Source organism: Lutra lutra, chromosome 3 (assembly GCF_902655055.1).
Source record: "Lutra lutra chromosome 3, mLutLut1.2, whole genome shotgun sequence".
In the NCBI taxonomy this organism is placed as follows: domain Eukaryota; kingdom Metazoa; phylum Chordata; class Mammalia; order Carnivora; family Mustelidae; genus Lutra; species Lutra lutra.
Genome location: NC_062280.1, coordinates 126601418 through 126618901, shown reverse-complemented (window position 1 = coordinate 126618901; position 17484 = coordinate 126601418). Strand labels below are relative to the sequence as shown.

The following is a 17484-nucleotide window of genomic DNA, read 5'->3' as shown; positions in this document are numbered from 1 at the left end:
CGGGCCTTCCCTGAGGCAGCTGTTCCCTGCAGCTGGCTCCACTCCCCCAGCTGCTTGCGTGGCTCAGCAGGGCTGAATTACAGCAGAGCACAAGCTTGGAAAAACCACCCTCAGATGGGTAAGACTGCAGCTGTGGGGCCATTTGCAAAATATAGTTGTCGGAGGCTTTGGCAATTCACCTCGAAAAGACTGACCTTTAGAATGAGGAAGCCTCAGTTTCACTCATTAAACCCAAACCACATTCAACTCCCATCTGCGCCCAACCCAGACTCTACATTCATAGCTGGTCAGACAGAGGGAGCCGGCCCATGTTTACTCTGCCCAGGGCTCTCTTGACATTCCTTTCTAGGTAAGGACAAGACCCTCCTTCCCTTCCCACCCTGGTACAGCCTCCCAGGCACTGACTCAGAGCAGGCAGCCAGTGGTGCCAGACGGCCCAGTGTGACTTCATCGTGTCCCCAGGGTCGCTGTCCCCTCCGCAGCCCAGCACGTGGGCAGCGCTGCCCGGAAGGCCCTATCTTCTCTGCACCGCCTCCCCACTGCATGCAGGGGCTCTGGTGCTGGAAGACAGCAGGCCCCCGGGGACGTCATTTGGTTTGATTAGGGACAGCGTGGTTTCTGCTGCTGGCCACTGAATGCCGACTGCACACGGCCGACGTAATGCAACATGATGGACAAAGTGGCTTCTGTTGGTCCTGATTAAGTGGGGGGAGGCTGAGCCTGCCAGCTAGTCTAAAAGGGTGATTTTTTTCCAGGAAAGGGTAGAAAGTATGTCCTGGAGAGGAGACAAGGCTGGTGGGAACTCTGAAGAACCAGCACAGCCGCTCAAGAAAAGGCTCCGCTCAGACTTTATTGAGTGGAATCCATAATGCATCTAGGAACCCAGTGGTCCCCTGAGAAGAGTGACTTCAGGGCCAGGTCAGGGAGTAAGACAAACTGACGAAGGGTCTGACCCCCTGGGGGTCAAAGGTCACAAATCTGGTCACTGGCTACCAGGCTGTGTGGCTAAGTATCCTTGGGGGACAGCCGCAGACAGCCCGGAAGGGAGGGCGGCAAGCTGGACAGAGAAACCATGACGCTTGGGGCGCACAGGGAAAAGCATGTGCGTTGATTGTGAAAATCTGTCCTGCGTGCTCTATGTGCTTCGAGAAAGGGTAGCTTTGGCTATCTGACTTTCATTAATGTGAAGCAAGCTAGAAAATGAGAGCTGATTTTAATGAAACACCTTTTAGTCCTGCTTTTAAAATCAAAGTCCTACTCTATCTTGGAGGTCACTGAGGAAAGCCAAGAAGCTTTCCCCCTGACCCCGCTCGTGCCCCTAACCAGAGACTGCAGGACGGGGCCCTGCTTTACAGACCAATGACGCCAGGCCCCCCTCAGCAATTCTGATTTAACTCATGTGGGGTGAAGATGAAGAGGGGTGTTTGTCAGAAGTTCAGGTGTAGGCAGAAACGGACAGTCTTTGCCCCTCCAGGTGAGCAGATGGCTGGATCTGTGCTACGGGATGAAACTACAGTGAACTCAGAGGTCAGCCTGCCCTAGCAGTGAGTTCCTAAGTTGAGTTAAAGCCCCCACAAATCCTACACGTTGAAATTGACACTGCCTCCCCATTGCCAGCCTGGGGCACTGGGGCACGAGGAGAAGCCAGATTAGTTAACTTGGTTTTTAAGGCTCCAGGAGCACAGACATGCTGCTACCTGCGGAGTTAGCATTGCCAAGTGTAGCTGTGCCTGATAAGGAAGACCCACAGGGTGTGGAGATCCCCACGTGGGTAATTCACACCCCAGAGCATCCAAATCTCCATGACGGTCATGCACTTGAGGCTTCTCCTGCACTAGACCAACCCGCATTGATTCTGTCTGCAAACTGGGAATGCAGGACTGACATGCATTTCATCTTCCTCTCCACTCCTGCATGCTCTCTGCTGAAGAAGGGGAGGGTCAGGATAGCAGCAGAACAATTCATAGATTTAAATCGCCATCCCTCGCCCACCCCCAAACCAATGGGTTTCCATAGGTCAGGTTTACCCGCATAGAAAGTCTTCAGAAGCTATTTCCCTCATAAAGCTTTCCCCTCTCCTTATAGCTGGAAGTAATCTAAATTCCTAAATGCGCCCTCTGTAATTCTCACCCAGTATTACGGTTTCTTGGGTCCTTGACTCAGAACTGCCCCGGATCTCTAACCTGCAAGTCCACACGTTCTATATCTTGGTATCTCTCCCAGTCGCCTGCCATAATGCCTTGAGTGCAGTGGCATTTGCTAAATATTCTTTGCACTGATGAATGAATAAATGAATCTCTGGCTCTTACGAAGAATTGAGAAGAACAGAACTCAGAGCCTTCCTTAAGATACATCTTAAATGTGTGGCTTATGTAACTCATTCTCAAGGGGAAAGTCAGGACCTTCTTTCTTTTCAATCCCTCCCAGTATCAAATCTCTACAAGGCTGCTGTGGTCCAGCCCAGAGGCCAGGTGAGAGCACACATCTCCCAGCGAAACTCCGTGAGGCACCCCCACAATGCCCCACCAGTGGACAGGCTCCACTCAGCTCTGGCTTCAGCTCTGTGGTTCCCATACACAGCACCCCGACATGACCTCTGCTCGGAGGATTCCCTCCAGGCGCCTTCTCCTGCTGGTGACCACTTCCTTGCTTCCTGGCACCTTCTCAACCAACCCCTAACTGCAGATCAGAAATCTTTTAGTGGCTACGGCCTAAAACACATTCTGTGTAAAACAGGGAATGAACAGCCCAGGGATACAGAGGCACAAAACAAGGTGGTCTCTGCACGCATCTGAGAGGTACCGAGGGACCAGGAAATCAATACGGCTGTGGACAGCAGCAGGTGCAAACACCTGCTCAGGGGAGCACTTCTCTGCAAGCTTAGGAGGCAAGACGCTGGGGCTCAGTTTCTGATCTTTGCCGCAGCGGGTAACCCTAACTGCCAGCTGCTCTGTTTCCTGGGCTCAGGGTTTAATGCACCTCAAGCAGGCAGGTGTGTCTGGTTTCCACAGGCTTCTAGAAAAGGAGATCGCTAACCTGAGAAACTGAATAAAGGGCTGTCCAGTGGGAGATTTCAAATTACAACAGCAGTGCTTATTATTACTCTGAAATGACACTTGTGCCTTCTGCGTTCACAAGCCTCCGGGGACTACCGTCCAGGATGTCTGTCTGGAAGGTGTCCGAGGAGAGCAGCCCGGACACTCACGATAATGAAGGGCCGCTCAGCACACGCCCCAACATACAAAGAGCACTCTTCACAAATGCCAGTCTACTTTAGCGATGTCACTGGCAGACGCTGTGAAATAACACACCTGTTAGAAGCGGGCATTAGGGCATCAGGGCCTTGGGGGCTTGGAAGGAAGAGCAGAGGCAGGAGCCGAACTAGCTCTCAGGGGACCCATGTCTCGCTGCCAGAGCCGCAGTCCTGGAGGGGAGCTGGCTTGAGGGGATGGGCATGACCCCGGGAACCCTCCCCAGTTGCTCCAAGGTGCACTGCCCTCTCCAACAAGACTGTCCCACTGAGGTTAACCAGAGGAATTCATCCCTCATTCAGCAGGTGTGAGCTGAGGGCAGGCACGGCACAGGGCACGAGGCACTGATAGACCTGGCCAAGAATACGAAGTTCGTGCTGGACGGCATGGGACCTCAGAGCCAAACTGGGTTCCACCCTGACTTTTCTGTGCCCTGCCCTGTGAGTTCTGGCTGGTTATTTATCCTCTCGGTCTCGGTCTTCTCACCAGTAAGATGGGGGTGATCACGGTACCCACCTCGCAGGGCTGTTGCGAGGACTAGGTGAGTTAGTATATGAAGAGAGTTAAGAGCATCTGGTGCATCACAAGTGCTAGGGGCATTTCCTTATGATAATCATTGCCCTCCGTGGAATATACAGATGAGAAATGGGGGATCTGAGTCAAATGTATAGTTGTTCAACAGTGATACGTGGCTAGAGTAGGGAGGAGGCAGGAAAAGCGCGGATGTGGTGGGGGAGGGGCTGTAAATTTCTAGAAACAAAGAGCCTCACGGAGAAAGTGACTTTGGAGAACAGTCTGGATGAGAGGGGAAAAGGGAGCCATGGAATGTCTGGAGGGAGAGCATTCCAGGCAGAGGGAAAAGTACTCCCCGCGTCCCCCCCCCCCCGTGGGAGTGTGCCTGGGAAGTAGGGAGCGGGAGGCCAGGGTGTCTGTGGGGGAGAAAGAGAGGGGACAGCAGGAAGAAAGGAGGTCGGAGAGTGAACTTTCCAGAAGCTCACCTCCTAGAGTGGGGATTCTTGCTAAAGCAGCGCTGGCTCCCCTCCACCTTGCACCCGTGTGTCCCGACAGCAGAGCCGGAGCCCCAGGCCAACTGACCTGCTCCTGGTGCTGACACCGGACGTGCAGCAGCTGTGCGTGGTGCTCCTCCTGCAGCCGTACCATCTCCGCCTCAAACTGCAACTGCAGCCGCTCCTCCAGGTCCTGCAGCTCCGCCTGCTGCTGCCAGCCCAGCTTCCGCACCTCCTCCTCGAACCGCCTCTCCAGGTCCTCCTTCTCCTTCTGTAGTTTCTCGCACTTGGCTGTATGGAAGGCTGGGGGAGGAGGGGGAGGAATAACCCCTTTTAAACAATGGGTTACGGGACCAAAGGCATCACACCCAAGTGTCTTTAATCCCCACCGGTGGATCACTCCGGTCACCGTCACAACCAGGGCAAGCTCCTCTTACTCCTGCTTCTGGAGAGCTTCACCGTTTGCAAAGCGCTTTGCCCTCTACCACATTTGATCCTTACAACAGACGCTGGGTGTTGAGGTCGAACCTGAGCCCCAGGGAGTTCATGGGACTTGCCCAAGGTTCCTCCGGTGTGTGGAGAGAGAGCTGCGAAGGCAAACTTGGGCTTTCTGACCACAAGCCCTGTGTTCCTGTACTACAGCAGGGCGTCTCTGAGAGCCCACAGACCACAGCCATCAAGATAGGGGGTATTTGTTAAAAATGCCCGCTCCTAGGCATGTTGAGTGGGTCAGAGCCCCTGGGGTAGGAACTCAGGATTTACTTTTTACAAGGTCCATGGTGACTCATGTCCATTGAGGTTTAGGACCTGAGTGTCCCTGGAAGCTGGGGAAAGGATGGGGAGGGGGTGGGGAAGTGGGGACAGAGGGGAGGGAGGACACGCAGATACTGAAGGCTGTTCCCTCGGGGCTGAAATGCCAGGTGGGATGATCTCAGAGAAAGTGCAGGGATGTGGGAGCTTCACAAACCACCATTCTTCTCCCCCAGAAGGACCAACGGCTCAATACCCCTTGGTGTAGGCATGACACCCGGCAGAGCCATGGTGTGTTTTCTGTGCAGGGGATGGGGACAGTGGCACAGCCCATACCCAGTCGCCCCAACCCTGCCCCTGCTCTGCTTAGCATTTGTGCTTCCCTAAGGCTACAGGCAGGAGTGATGGCTTCCATTTTAAAGATCGCTGCCTCCACTGCTAACTGTTTTCAAGAAGGAGAAAAACAGCCTGACAATCTGCTCTGCTTAGGCCACATGGAGTTGCTTACATTCAGCACACGCACACAGAAAGATGCTCACACACAACATGTACGTTCCACAAACGCCCGCCGCTCTGCACGACATGCTGGGGAAACACGGTCACGTACTTCGTAACGGTGTAAACGCCAGCTAAATGGGATCTGCACCTTGTGTGTGTGTGGGGGGGGGGGGTGGTGATCAGGAACACACACCCAGGGGAAGAGAGACCGCATTTGAAACATCCTAATCAGAAGTCCCACCCTAAAGAGGCAGCTAGTTCAAAGGCTCCTTTGTCACATTCTGCTCTAAAAACATTCTTATTCAGCATGGGGATGTTTAAAAATATTCTTCACCTGGTAAGATGAGTGGTGGATTGGTTGGACAGCACGCAGACCCCTTGCCCTATGAGAACAGTGTGTAAGCAGCTGGCCAGCCCAGCAGCTGAAGACCGACCCCAGCAGCCTTCCTGCTCTCCTGCTTCACCTGGCCTAGGGTCCCAGGTCCTGTGATGGGCTGGAGGATTCCAACGCGTGGTCTGGAGAAGCTGTTTGCAGGATCTGCCAAGGTAATTGGGGGAGCCCAGGGTGGGATGGCGGTGTTGTCCCCTCCAGGTGCGGGAAATCAGAAAGTGTACTGTCTTAGAGAATTTAAAAGCAATAACCAAACGGACTCGGAGAACTCTCTGCCTTTTAATATTACCTGGTACCGCAATTTTGAAAAATGTTAGTGAAAAATAATCCTCCCCAACAAAAGTTGGCCTAAGTTCCAAACAATTGCTATAGTTACTGTTGCAGTTTTTAAAAATAATTTTTGTGCTTCCAAAAAAATCACGGAGAAAACTTGTACATACAGGACAAATGATTGTACAAATGACATTTGTCCCCTGAACGATTTGAGAATAAGGTGCTACCTGTTGTCCCACTAACCCTGAATTCCTTAGTGTATATTCCCTGCAAACAAGGACATTCTCCCACACGACTACGATATATTCATTAAGATCAGGACATTGACCCTGATCCAGTAGTGCCATCCAATGCTCAGGCCCACTGAAATTTCACCAATTGTCCCAGTAATATCCTTTCTAGAGAAATAATCCGGTTCTGAATTGTTAAGTTGCCTTTAGGTGCATGGTCTCCTCACTCTCCTCCAGTCTGGAACAACCCTTGGTCTGTTCTGGACTTTCTGGACCTTGGCACTTTTATTTTATTTTATTTTTTTAAAAGATTTTATTTATTTATTTATTTATTTGAAAGAGAGAGAGAGAGAGTGCACACGAATAGGGGGAGCAGCAGAGGGAGAAGCAGGCTTCCCGCTGAGCAGAGAGCCTGATGTGGGGCTCGGTCCTGGTACCCCAGGATCATGACCTGAGCAGAAGGCAGATGCTTAACTGACTGAGCCAGCCAGCCACCCTGAACTTGGCACTATTAAAGACTAAAGGCCATTATTCCAGAACATCTATCGATTTGGTGTGTCTGATGATTCCTCATTACTAGATTCGGGTCATGCGTGTTTAGCAGAAACGTCACAGAAGCGGCATTGCATTCTCATTTGAATGTTAACCAATAAAAATGAAATTTCTTTTTCAACTGGGTGTGTAGTGAGTCGGGAAGATGATGCTTATTACTGATTATTGCAAGGTTATACGGGAAGTGATCCGTGGTATAAAGGAGCAATGTACGAATGAGCCATCTAGAAGTGTCACATACGCTCGGGATGCCCCTGAATATTGTTGTCACCTCCACTGAGAGTCAATCTTTTGGGCAAGGTTTACCTAAGGGACAGATTTCTGGGGCTGCTAACAAATACTAGCATGAATAACAGACTCAGTCTGAGGCTTTCTGATGCCTGGTAGTGAGGTCGTGGTGGAAAAGGTTGAGGGTTCTCCCTTACGCCTGATCACTGGAGGCTACGGTCCCTATAAAAAGGACCTGACAGTAACTAACAGCCAAAGGGGCTCTGGTCTGGAAGTAGCAGTGGGGAAACACTTGCTCCCAGAAGTTCTGGCTCACTGGCTTTAGCCTAGTTCTGGCTTTTCCCAAAGACCCTCCAGCCAGGGAAAATTATTAGCGGTTTCACCAGGGAATTTAGCTGGTAAACAAACAAAAAAAAGGCTCTCAGGATCCAGAGACCAGGTGAGAGGTGTGTATATAAAGACAGGTTTATCCTGGGGTGGCTGGATTTTATTTTTAAATTTTAAAAAAATTTTAAAGGATTTTATTTATTTGAGAGAGAGCCAGAGAGCATGAGTAGAGATGGGGGGGCAGAGGGAGTGGGAGAGGGAGAAGCAGACTCCCTGATGACTGGGGAACCTGATCAGGACTCGACCCCAGGACTCTGGGATCAGGACCTGAGCAGAAGCCAGACATTTAACTGATGAGCCACCCAGTTGCCTCCTGGGGTGACTAGATTTTTTTTTAATAGCACAGAACAAAGACCACGGAATGTGCATTTAAAAAATAGTGGTTGGAAAAAAAAAAATAGTGGTTGATGGACGAGACAAAGTCGAATTGAGCCAAATAGAAGGGCACCTGGGTGGTTCAACTGGTTCAGAGTCGGGATCTTGATTTTGACTTGGGTCATGATCTCAGGGTTGTGAGACTGAGCCTCATATGAGGCTCTGTACTCAGCACGGAGTCTGCTTGAGTTTCTCTCTCCCTCTGCCCTTCCCCCAGGTTGTGTGTGCTCTCTCTCTAAAATAAATAAATAAATCTTTAAAAAACAATGGAGGCAAATAGAGGAGCTGTAATTGTACCTACACTGGGGAAGGATGGGAGTCATCTGACAGAAGGAACAAGGACGCCACTAGATGACGGCTGGGGACACACAGGTAGCCTCAGGGCAGTTTCTGGATTCCGAGGCCTGCTCGGAGGACGCTCTTTTTCCTGTAATTTGGGTGGACTAACTTCATTGTGGTCTTTACCCCATGCACCAGTGGATGGGGACAAAGTAGTGACAATATGTTTGCTTTTATTTAAAATAGGTCTACAAAGCACTGCATAGACAGGTGACACAGATGGCCAAAAGGTCATGATGGTCAGCACCGTCCCTGAATAAGCATATGCAAACCAAAGTAAGAAACGATCTTTCATCAATAAGGCTGCAAAAGATGAAATATTCTGATAACACAGGGAAGATCTGAGAAAGTAAAATCCAATGGACCATTCATGGGAATGTGATGGATAAGCCGCTTCGGAGAGCAAGAATATCTTTCAACATTGACATGAGAGGGATGGGAGCATTTGGGGGGTGACAGTGACAGAGCAAGGGTTTTTTGCAGGGGTGATGAAAATGTTCTAAACAGATTGTGGTGACAGTTGCACAACTGCAGATACACTAAAAACCACGGAATTGTACACTTTAAATGGCACGACAGGGAAAATACCTCCGAGGATTAATGTAGATTTTTTTATAGAAGGAAAGGTCATATTCTGATTGGAAAACATCCGTATAACAAGGACGAGGATACATGCTGGCAAAATGAAACAGAAATGCAAACCCCACCAATTCACTGTCTTACACACACGCACACATACACCGATACCTGCGGAACATGACGGAACATGGGAGAAGGGCAGAGGGAGAGAGAAACTCAATTCTTACTGCCTCTGAACTAGAGATAGAGCGAGCATATAAAGCTCAAATGAAAATAACAAAACATGCTAATCATGTATTTTGGTTTTGATAAGTGCTATTTTGTATGGGAAAAAATTTATTCATTATATAGTCCCCCTATCAGTGTCGTTAATTCTAGGAAATTTAGGCAGTAAGCTGACGCTACAGATTGTGTAGTTGGAAAGAAACAGGTAAAAAGGTAAAGAAATGAAAACCAATCAGTTCACTGGAGGAAGAAATGACATGATGCATGCCTTTGAAGCCTACAATTTTGCAAGTGCACAAAGTAGCTCTCAGATGGTGACTACAGCAGGATTTGCTTTAGGGAAGCAGTCTGGGCTAGTTATAGAAATGATCAGTGCAATATACATGTAGGACAAATCCTGTATATAAAGCGATATGGGTAACCAGTTAAAAAAAAAAAAAAGGTAAATCTTTTTGTGCCATTATGGACTGATATCTGTAACATATTATTAAACACAAAAGGTACGATGCAGAAACAGTGTGATGATGTAATTCTATTTGGAATGAAATATATCTGTATTTCCACTTCCCTTATTCGGGGGGTTGTGTGCTTAATTATAGGACTCCAGGTCCAGTGAAGACCTGTAACAACACACATTTAATTAAAAAAATCTATTATTTCTTTATGTTTCAAAAGTTAAAAAAATTTAAAAATTATTATCATAATTGGGACACCTGGGTGGCTCAGTCGGTTAAGGGTCTGCCTTCAGCTCAGGTCATGATTCCAGGGTCCTGGGATTAAGCCCCACATCGGGCTCCCTGCTCAATGGGGAGTCTGCTTCTCCCTCTCCCTCTGCCTGCCACTCCCCCTGCTTATGCGCTCCCCCTCTCTCTGACAAATAAATTTAAAAAAACCTTTTTAAAGAACTACGATCATAATTAAGAAGACAGGGTTTGAAAAGGTTATGGTATCCAGTGGTCAGAACTAACAAGACTCTTGTATCTTACTTGTTATTTTATTTATATTAGTGGCAGAGTGATTCATGGGACTGGGAGTCAGAGACGATTGGTTTTCATCCGAGAGCTCTCCCTGAACTACACTGTTGCCTTAAATAAATCATGAGCTGTGAAACCCTCCGTTTTGCTGTCTATAAGGTGGCAAAGTAATCATTTTTTTTCCACATAGAGCTGCAATCCCCAAATTCCCAGTTGCTATTAGGTACAAGTGAGGGGACACCTCTAATTTTCCCATGCCGCCATGTTGTAAGCCCTGAGCCTGCAGAAGACACTAGCTAGAAGAGCAGCTGGGACCCCAGGAGGACAGCTCCAATAAGGGAGTCCCCAGAGAAAGAAAAGTCACATCATGTCTTTCTTCTGGTCAATCTTCAAAAATATATCTATTCGGACATTTTGTAGACAGAGATTAAGGCAGGCTAATTTAGTAGCCTTACACAACATCTGGAGTCTTACTTTCATTCATTCTTTCTTTTTTTCTATTCTCGTGAAAGCATTTGGTACTTTATAGTGAGAGACACCCACCATGATAATACATCCTTAGAACCTAGGAAGCTGAGACAGTAATTTTGAGAATAACAGGATTTTGATTGGTTAAGAACATTTAACCCTTGTAATTCACAAGCATGAATTTGAAAAGCAAAAGCAGGATTAGAATCTATGGTGCAGTTAAAGCTGAACATATAGGGCAGTGTATGTAAGAATGTATACGGTGGTGTGTATGTGTGCATATACACTCTAAGGCTATATAATATTATTAAAGCTGCATTTAGCACATCCCCAGATATACATAATACCACGATACCAACCCATCAGCTCATGAGTGGGACACCTGACGATGTAGGGATCCTTGGGACATCGGCAGAGAAAACTGCTGTGGCACCATTTGTAAAAAAAAAAAAAAAAAAAAAGTACTGTGTTAACCGCAGCTCATAAATCAACTGAAAGGAGCAGAATTCAGTGAGTAAAATCAATTTCCTGTAAACAAACGGCCAACGGTCTTTCAAATAATTACAACTTTTTATCAGTTTGCCAAAGAGGTAGCAAAGATAAAAAAGGATAAAGGTAAATACCACGCAGGCTCTACAGCTCAGGACAAAGGTATAAGGAACAATATTGCACTGCCTTCTGCATCATAGCAAGGGCTTTAGTGGACACAACTATAAAATCATCTAAATATAAAGAAAGGAGGGCCACCTGGGGGGCTTAGTGCCTGCCTTGGACTCAGGTCAGGATCCCAGAGGGGTCCCGCATGGGGCTCCTTGCTTAGCAGGGAGCCTGCTTCTCCCTCTGCCCCTTCCCCTGCTTGTGCTCCGTCTCTCTCTGACAAATAAATAAATAAATAAAATCTTTAAAATAAATAAATAAATGAGAGATGATACTCTGTTTATAAGTATTTATATAGTATATAAGTATTATAATAGTATAAGTATTAATAGTAACCTTATTATTTACTAATATACTTAATAAGTATATAATAAGTATATAAATAATAAGCACATAGTAATTATGTAAGAATCTAGTATATCCTATGTCAGTATCTAAGTATTATAAGAGTCACTGAATTCCTACACTGAGCTGTTAACCCCCAGTACCTCAGGATGTGACCGTGTTTGGAGACAGGATCCTCACAGAGGTAGTGAAGTTAAAATGAGGGCATTAAGGTTGGCTCTAATCTAATCTGACTGGTGTCTTTACAGGACCCAGATGCCTGTGGAAGAAAGATGATGTGACAGAAGGGGTCCATCTATAAAACCCAAGAGGAGAGAGGCCCCAAAAGAATTAGCACCCTGCCAACACCTGGGTCTTGCCCTGCTAGCCTCCACGACTGTGAGAAAATGGCTTTCTGTTGTTTAAGTCCCCCAGCCGGCGGGACCTAGTAAGTGCAGCCCTAGAAAACTGAAGTAGTCACCATAGTCACATACAGATGGAGCGAGATCCCACAGTTACAGAGACAATTAAGTTGCTTCTTTGGCGGGGTGAAGGGGGGGGTAATTAAACAGACATAACAACTTTCAAGGAAAAAAATTAAAAATTAACCATAATCTCCCTACATAGAAAAGATGAAATTTTCAATTGCAGGCTCCCTTCATAGCTGTTGCCGTGGTGTGAATTCTTAATATTCTATTAGGAAATGTCCGTGTCCTGATGCTTAACATTTTCACGGCTTCCTTAGATTCCCCTGTTGATGTACCACAATTTATACTCCTTTATTGCTGGAAATATGGTCTATGTCACCCATATATTATTTTGATTTTTCCATTAGGATAACTCCCCAGGAGTGGAAATTATACGGGGCTAAATTTTATGAGCGTCTTTACACTGTGAAGTTTTTCGTTTTGGGTTTTTTTGTTTGTTTTTTGTTTTTAATGGCAGTGATTTTGTAACCAACGAGTGCCCACTAGGGGGAGCCATACTGCCTGAAAAAATGCCCTCTGGTGGCGAATGCCTTTGTCCGCACTTGTCAGATCCCAGGGACAGGCAGAAGGCTAACAGGGTTGGTCTGCAAACAGGCTGTGCGAGTTCTGGCCGCAGTGTCCTTCACAGCCCTACCCTCAGCTTCTCTGTAAGACCTTCGTTTTGATGAAAATGTCAAGGAGAGAGAAAAGGACATGAAAGGTCCAGTACTGAGCAGAAAAGAGACAGAAGTCAGGGAGAGTCCTTTACCTACCTCTTTACCTGTTTGTGTTCCTACCAGTGGGACAGGGTCACAACCACAGGCAGGCCGATAGTCAGTAGACAGTGACTGAACTTACTGAGCACCTGCCCTGTGCCAGCACCCCCGCAGCCCCCCATTCTGTGGCATGGTGTGAATAAGACACAGTGTCATTGGTGTCACAAATAAGTGAGCAAAACTTTTAAATAGCAATGTTTTAGCTAGCTAAAGCTTTTAATAACTACAGAGAAGTAAAAGAAGGATGACACTAACAAAGGACCAGGGAAAGGGCAGGTTAGGCTGAGGCGGGATGGACCAGGGAGGTCCCTCTGGGAAGACAACATCCAGTTAGTTGTGAATGACGAGAGGCGGTGCCCAGAGAGCTGGAGGGAGGGAGGGAGGCTCATGTACAAGGAACAGCAAGTACAAAGGTCCTGAGCCCAGAATGTTTCGGGGTCCATAAGGAACAGAAAGACTGCCACGGGGCTCGAGTGTCCGTGACAGGGAGAGTGGAGGGAGGTGAAGTTCAAGAGACAGGCAGGGTCAGGTCGTGCAGAGCCCGAGGTGTCTGAGGAGGAGTTGGGGCTCTACTCTGGTATAGTGGGAAGCCCAGACAGTCTCAAACGGGGGATAACAAGGGCTAAGTAAGCTTTTACAAGATCCCTCTAGCGGCTGCAGACTACAGGAGCCAAGGATGGGGACAAGAGCAGCAATGAGACGATGTGTGTGGAGTCCCGGCGGAGTTCATGGTGAGGGAAACTAAGTCTACAGCAGGCTGAGGAATGGATGGACGCGCGCTGTATTTGGGAGGCAAAGCCACCTTGACATGCTCAAGGATTGGAGGAAAGAGATGAAGCAAGTCAGGAAGCATGAATCAGGTGACTGATCTGAGCAGTGGGGGACAGTGGTGCCATTTCAGGAGATAGGAACATGGTGGGAGGAGTCCCACCAGAGAGAAACACCAGGCATTAAGCATCAGACAAAGCTCTCCTGGATTCATAGATGAATGCATACACATCAGAGGGTCCACAGTTCACAGATGCTGGGGGGGTTCTCCTCTAGTCCACGGTACCTGGGAAGGGCTTTCCCTTCAGGACCCTGAATTCTGACAAGCCACTTTAATGATAAACGAGGATAGGCTGTATTACAGTGATTCATAGGCTGTGGTCCATTTTATAAAAGTGTTGAGGTGTTCAAAGCCTGACACCTCAGGAGAGACTCCAGTTAGTAAATCTCTCCCAGGGAAGCTGGGGCAGTTTGGCAGCTGTTCATTCCTCTCTGTGGGGGTGGACATGGTTTCTGGAAGAATCCTCAAGATCTGGCTGTGGCAAGAGAAAGAGCATTTTCCAGATGTTGGAGTTTTGATAGCTATGGGACAGATACAGAAAGGTATCTTCCTGAGGTGTGTTTGAAAGCCCCTGAACATTTCACTTACCTATGGGTCAAACTTTGGGAACACAGCCCCAAGAGTGGATAATGATATACAAGACACCTCAAGATTCCTGAACACACGTCATGATGCGCCAAAGCCCACTCCTCACCACTGACACGTTCACCCAGGACTGAGAGTGAACAAGTCTTCCTGTGCCCTGGACCCTGAGGAGCACAGTCCCCACACACCAGAAGGTGAGGATGGTGGTTGCCCAGGGGTGGGGGGGCGGTGTTGTGGGGAGAAGGGCAAGTCCAAGGGGAAGGAGTTGGATGGCGCCTAGGAAGGACAGGGGACACAGGCAGCAAGCAGCCCGCAAGTGAGGCAAGGCAGGGGGGTAGGAGGGAAGGAATGGGGCTGGGCTCCAGCCTCTGCTGACACCCACTGTGGGAGTTTTAGCACATCGTTCAACCTCTCTGGGTTTCAATATTCTCATCTATAAAATGAGGAGGTAGGGCAGGCACTATTCTGGGCTGACTATGTCCCTGATCCCCCAGATCATATGTTGAAATCCTAACCCCCAGGACACCTCAGGATGTAACTGCTTTTGGAGATAGGGACCTTGAAGAGGTGATTAAGCGAAAATAAGGCCCTAATTTAGAGGGACAACTGTCCTTCCAAGAAGAGGAAGAGACAGCAGAGATGTGCATGTTCAGAGGTCAGGTGAGGACACAGGGAAAAGACATCCACCTGCAAGCCAAGGAGAGGGCCCTCAGCAGAAAACAACCCAGGGATGTCCAGCCTCCAGAAGCATGGGAAAGAACTTTCTGTGGTTTAAGGCCCCCTGTCTGTGGTGTTTTGCTAGAGCAGTCCTTGCAGACTGATTCCTATGGGCACTTGGAGTGCTAAGCCCCCTTCCTCTCCTAGCCTTCTAGAATTCTATGGATATTATAATGGTGACCCAGATCCTCAAGAAGAGTCTTCCTTGAAGAAGACAGGGAAGAGTATATGATTTTTTGTTATGACCCTCCCCCAATGGTCCCCTAAAGAGATAAGTTTCATCTGTAGGGGAAATGTACACAGTCACTCATCTCCATGACATGAGACATTATGAGTGATAACAGTGCTTGGCATTTGTATGTGTTTTCATTATAAAGTTCCTTAACACACAACACTACCTTGTTTCATCTTCCCAGCAAATTTCCAAGCTGGGCAAAGCAGCCATTTCTGCTTTGATTTTAGAGAAGAGGAAACAGAGGCTCAGAGGGGTGAAGTCACTTGTCCAAGCGGACGCAGCTAGAAAGGGACAGCCAGGATTCGATCCATGGGAATCTCGGAAGTGCTCTTTCCAGTAATAACTGGACTGCTATTCTGCCTTACATTTTGGAAGAAGGGGAAAAAAGAGATATAGGGAAAAAAGATAGAGAAATCCCAATCAGTAAGTCTCTTTCACAGTAAGAAAAGCCTCGTGCCATTTTGACGTGTTCTTTAAGACAAAGGATGAGCATTTCAACAAATGGATAATGACTGATCTTGTAGGTAAAGATAATGTGCAATGCGAATAGGAAATCTTCTTGGTCTGAGAGGAGAAAAACACAAGGATGATTTATGGAGGCAAAGAACTAAATGGAATTAAGAGGGTGGTTATAATCATATGTTTTGAAAAGCAAAACAATGCTGTCCACATGAGAACTAATAACATTACTGCCCATCAAGAGGAAATGGCTTGATGTGGAAAATGGTTTTGCACAGAGCTGGTTCTTCCTTTCCTCCAGGTTAACTTGGGCTTGTGGAGTTTTAAAGGCCTCTCCAGGGCACACACTCATCTAACACACTCCACAGGGACCATCCTGAAGGCCCAGCTTTAGATGGGACAGGTAATGGCTTCATGTGGTTGTCAGGAATATTTATTGCTTTTAATTTTTTTTCTCTTTGCAAAATGGCATTGAAAAGCGGACCCTTTAATTTTATCTCAAATGAGTCCTTGTTACATAAATTGTATGAGTAACATCCTCTCCATGTAAAACATCCCTTTTAGAAGGAACTTTTAATAATGTCCTGGAAAATGTTTAAACAGTATAAGCTGAAGTTCTGGGCTGCTCTTTACGATGGAGAGAACTTGCCCTACCGAGAGGTCTAGAAAATGAGCTCCCAGGACCTATCATGTAAGAAGCCCCACAACTTGGAGTGACCCTATTCTAGAGCAAGTAGCTAACTTCAATCTTCTGTCCCAGAGTTTGGCTGGCCCCTGCCCCTTATTTGCTCCTAGGTGAGTATGAGGATCAAATGTAGATAATACATTTTAATGCATTTGGTGGTAATCGGCTTAAATATATTCCTTCCTTCCTTCAGGTTGCCAGATACAGCACCACCTGGCCTTGGGTATTCTGTGTTCTTCACAGGATTTGGGAGATGCCTCTCTGAGGTTTTCCCAGACCTGTGATCATCTTTATTTTCTGTCCAAGCCTTTACTGCCTTAATTTTTTCACAGGAATGGAAGATTAATGTTTTAAATCTTCAGGAGCTAATTTTTTCAAACATGGGCATTCCCCTATTAACTCATCTCAGCCTCTCTTCATTACTACCAAATACAATGGATCAATTCTAAGCAATAAAATGCACCACCTCAAATTCTTCCTACCGACAAATTTTTAGATAGAGACGCAGAAGGACCAGTTTTCACGCAATCGGCCATAGCCCAAGAGTGTGTTTAGGATTAATGGAAACACCTGCCCGATACCCTGGCTAGACCCATTGCCTTGACCAGTGGACTCCCACACCACTTAGCAGAACACCAGGCAGCTCTCTGTAAACACATGCTTTCTGGAACAAGACTGAGGGATCCCTCCCTGCAGAGTTAGTCGGTACGGGAGAAGGCAGCATGGGAAGCCACTCCTCTTTCAGGAATCCTGGAGTGTTCTCACCTTCAGACTCCAGGTTATCCCAGTTCCTGGGTTGCTGTCTCTATGGTAGGGGAAAACCCCATTTAATTGGCAACAGTGTCTCGAATAGAACAGCCACTTTACTGCATCCAAGGGAATCATGACCTCCTCGGTGGTGGCTTCCTGTCAACCTGCAGACTGTTCTAATTTATATAGTCACCAAAACTGAGGGAACATTCAGAAAAATGGCCTTCAACTAAAAAAATGAAGACACCTGTACCTCACGGAACAGAGCCGGGATGAAATATGGTCTGTATTGTGTGGAGCAGCTGGCATGGTGTCTGGCTGGCTCAAGGCTCACCCTCACTGGGCGGCGTGCTGATGCCTTCCTACTCCGAGTGTGGTCCCCTTACCCGCGTGCTTATTAGACATGCAGAAGCTCAGGCCCAGTCAGACAGACTGAATCAGAACCTGCATGTGACCAAGATTCCACGAGATTC

The 17484-nt window shown here is 47.5% G+C and overlaps 1 protein-coding gene across 3 annotated transcripts in view; it reads right to left on the bottom strand.

The window, feature by feature from the left end:
- The window catches only part of MTUS2 (microtubule associated scaffold protein 2), a 589185-nt gene that overhangs the window by 19258 nt on the left and 552443 nt on the right, over positions 1-17484 (bottom strand). For all 3 annotated transcript variants that reach the window (XM_047723045.1, XM_047723044.1, XM_047723046.1), the window contains one exon: positions 4347-4561. In XM_047723045.1, coding sequence (XP_047579001.1) covers positions 4347-4561 — 215 coding nt within the window. The remainder of the gene's footprint in view (positions 1-4346; positions 4562-17484) is intronic.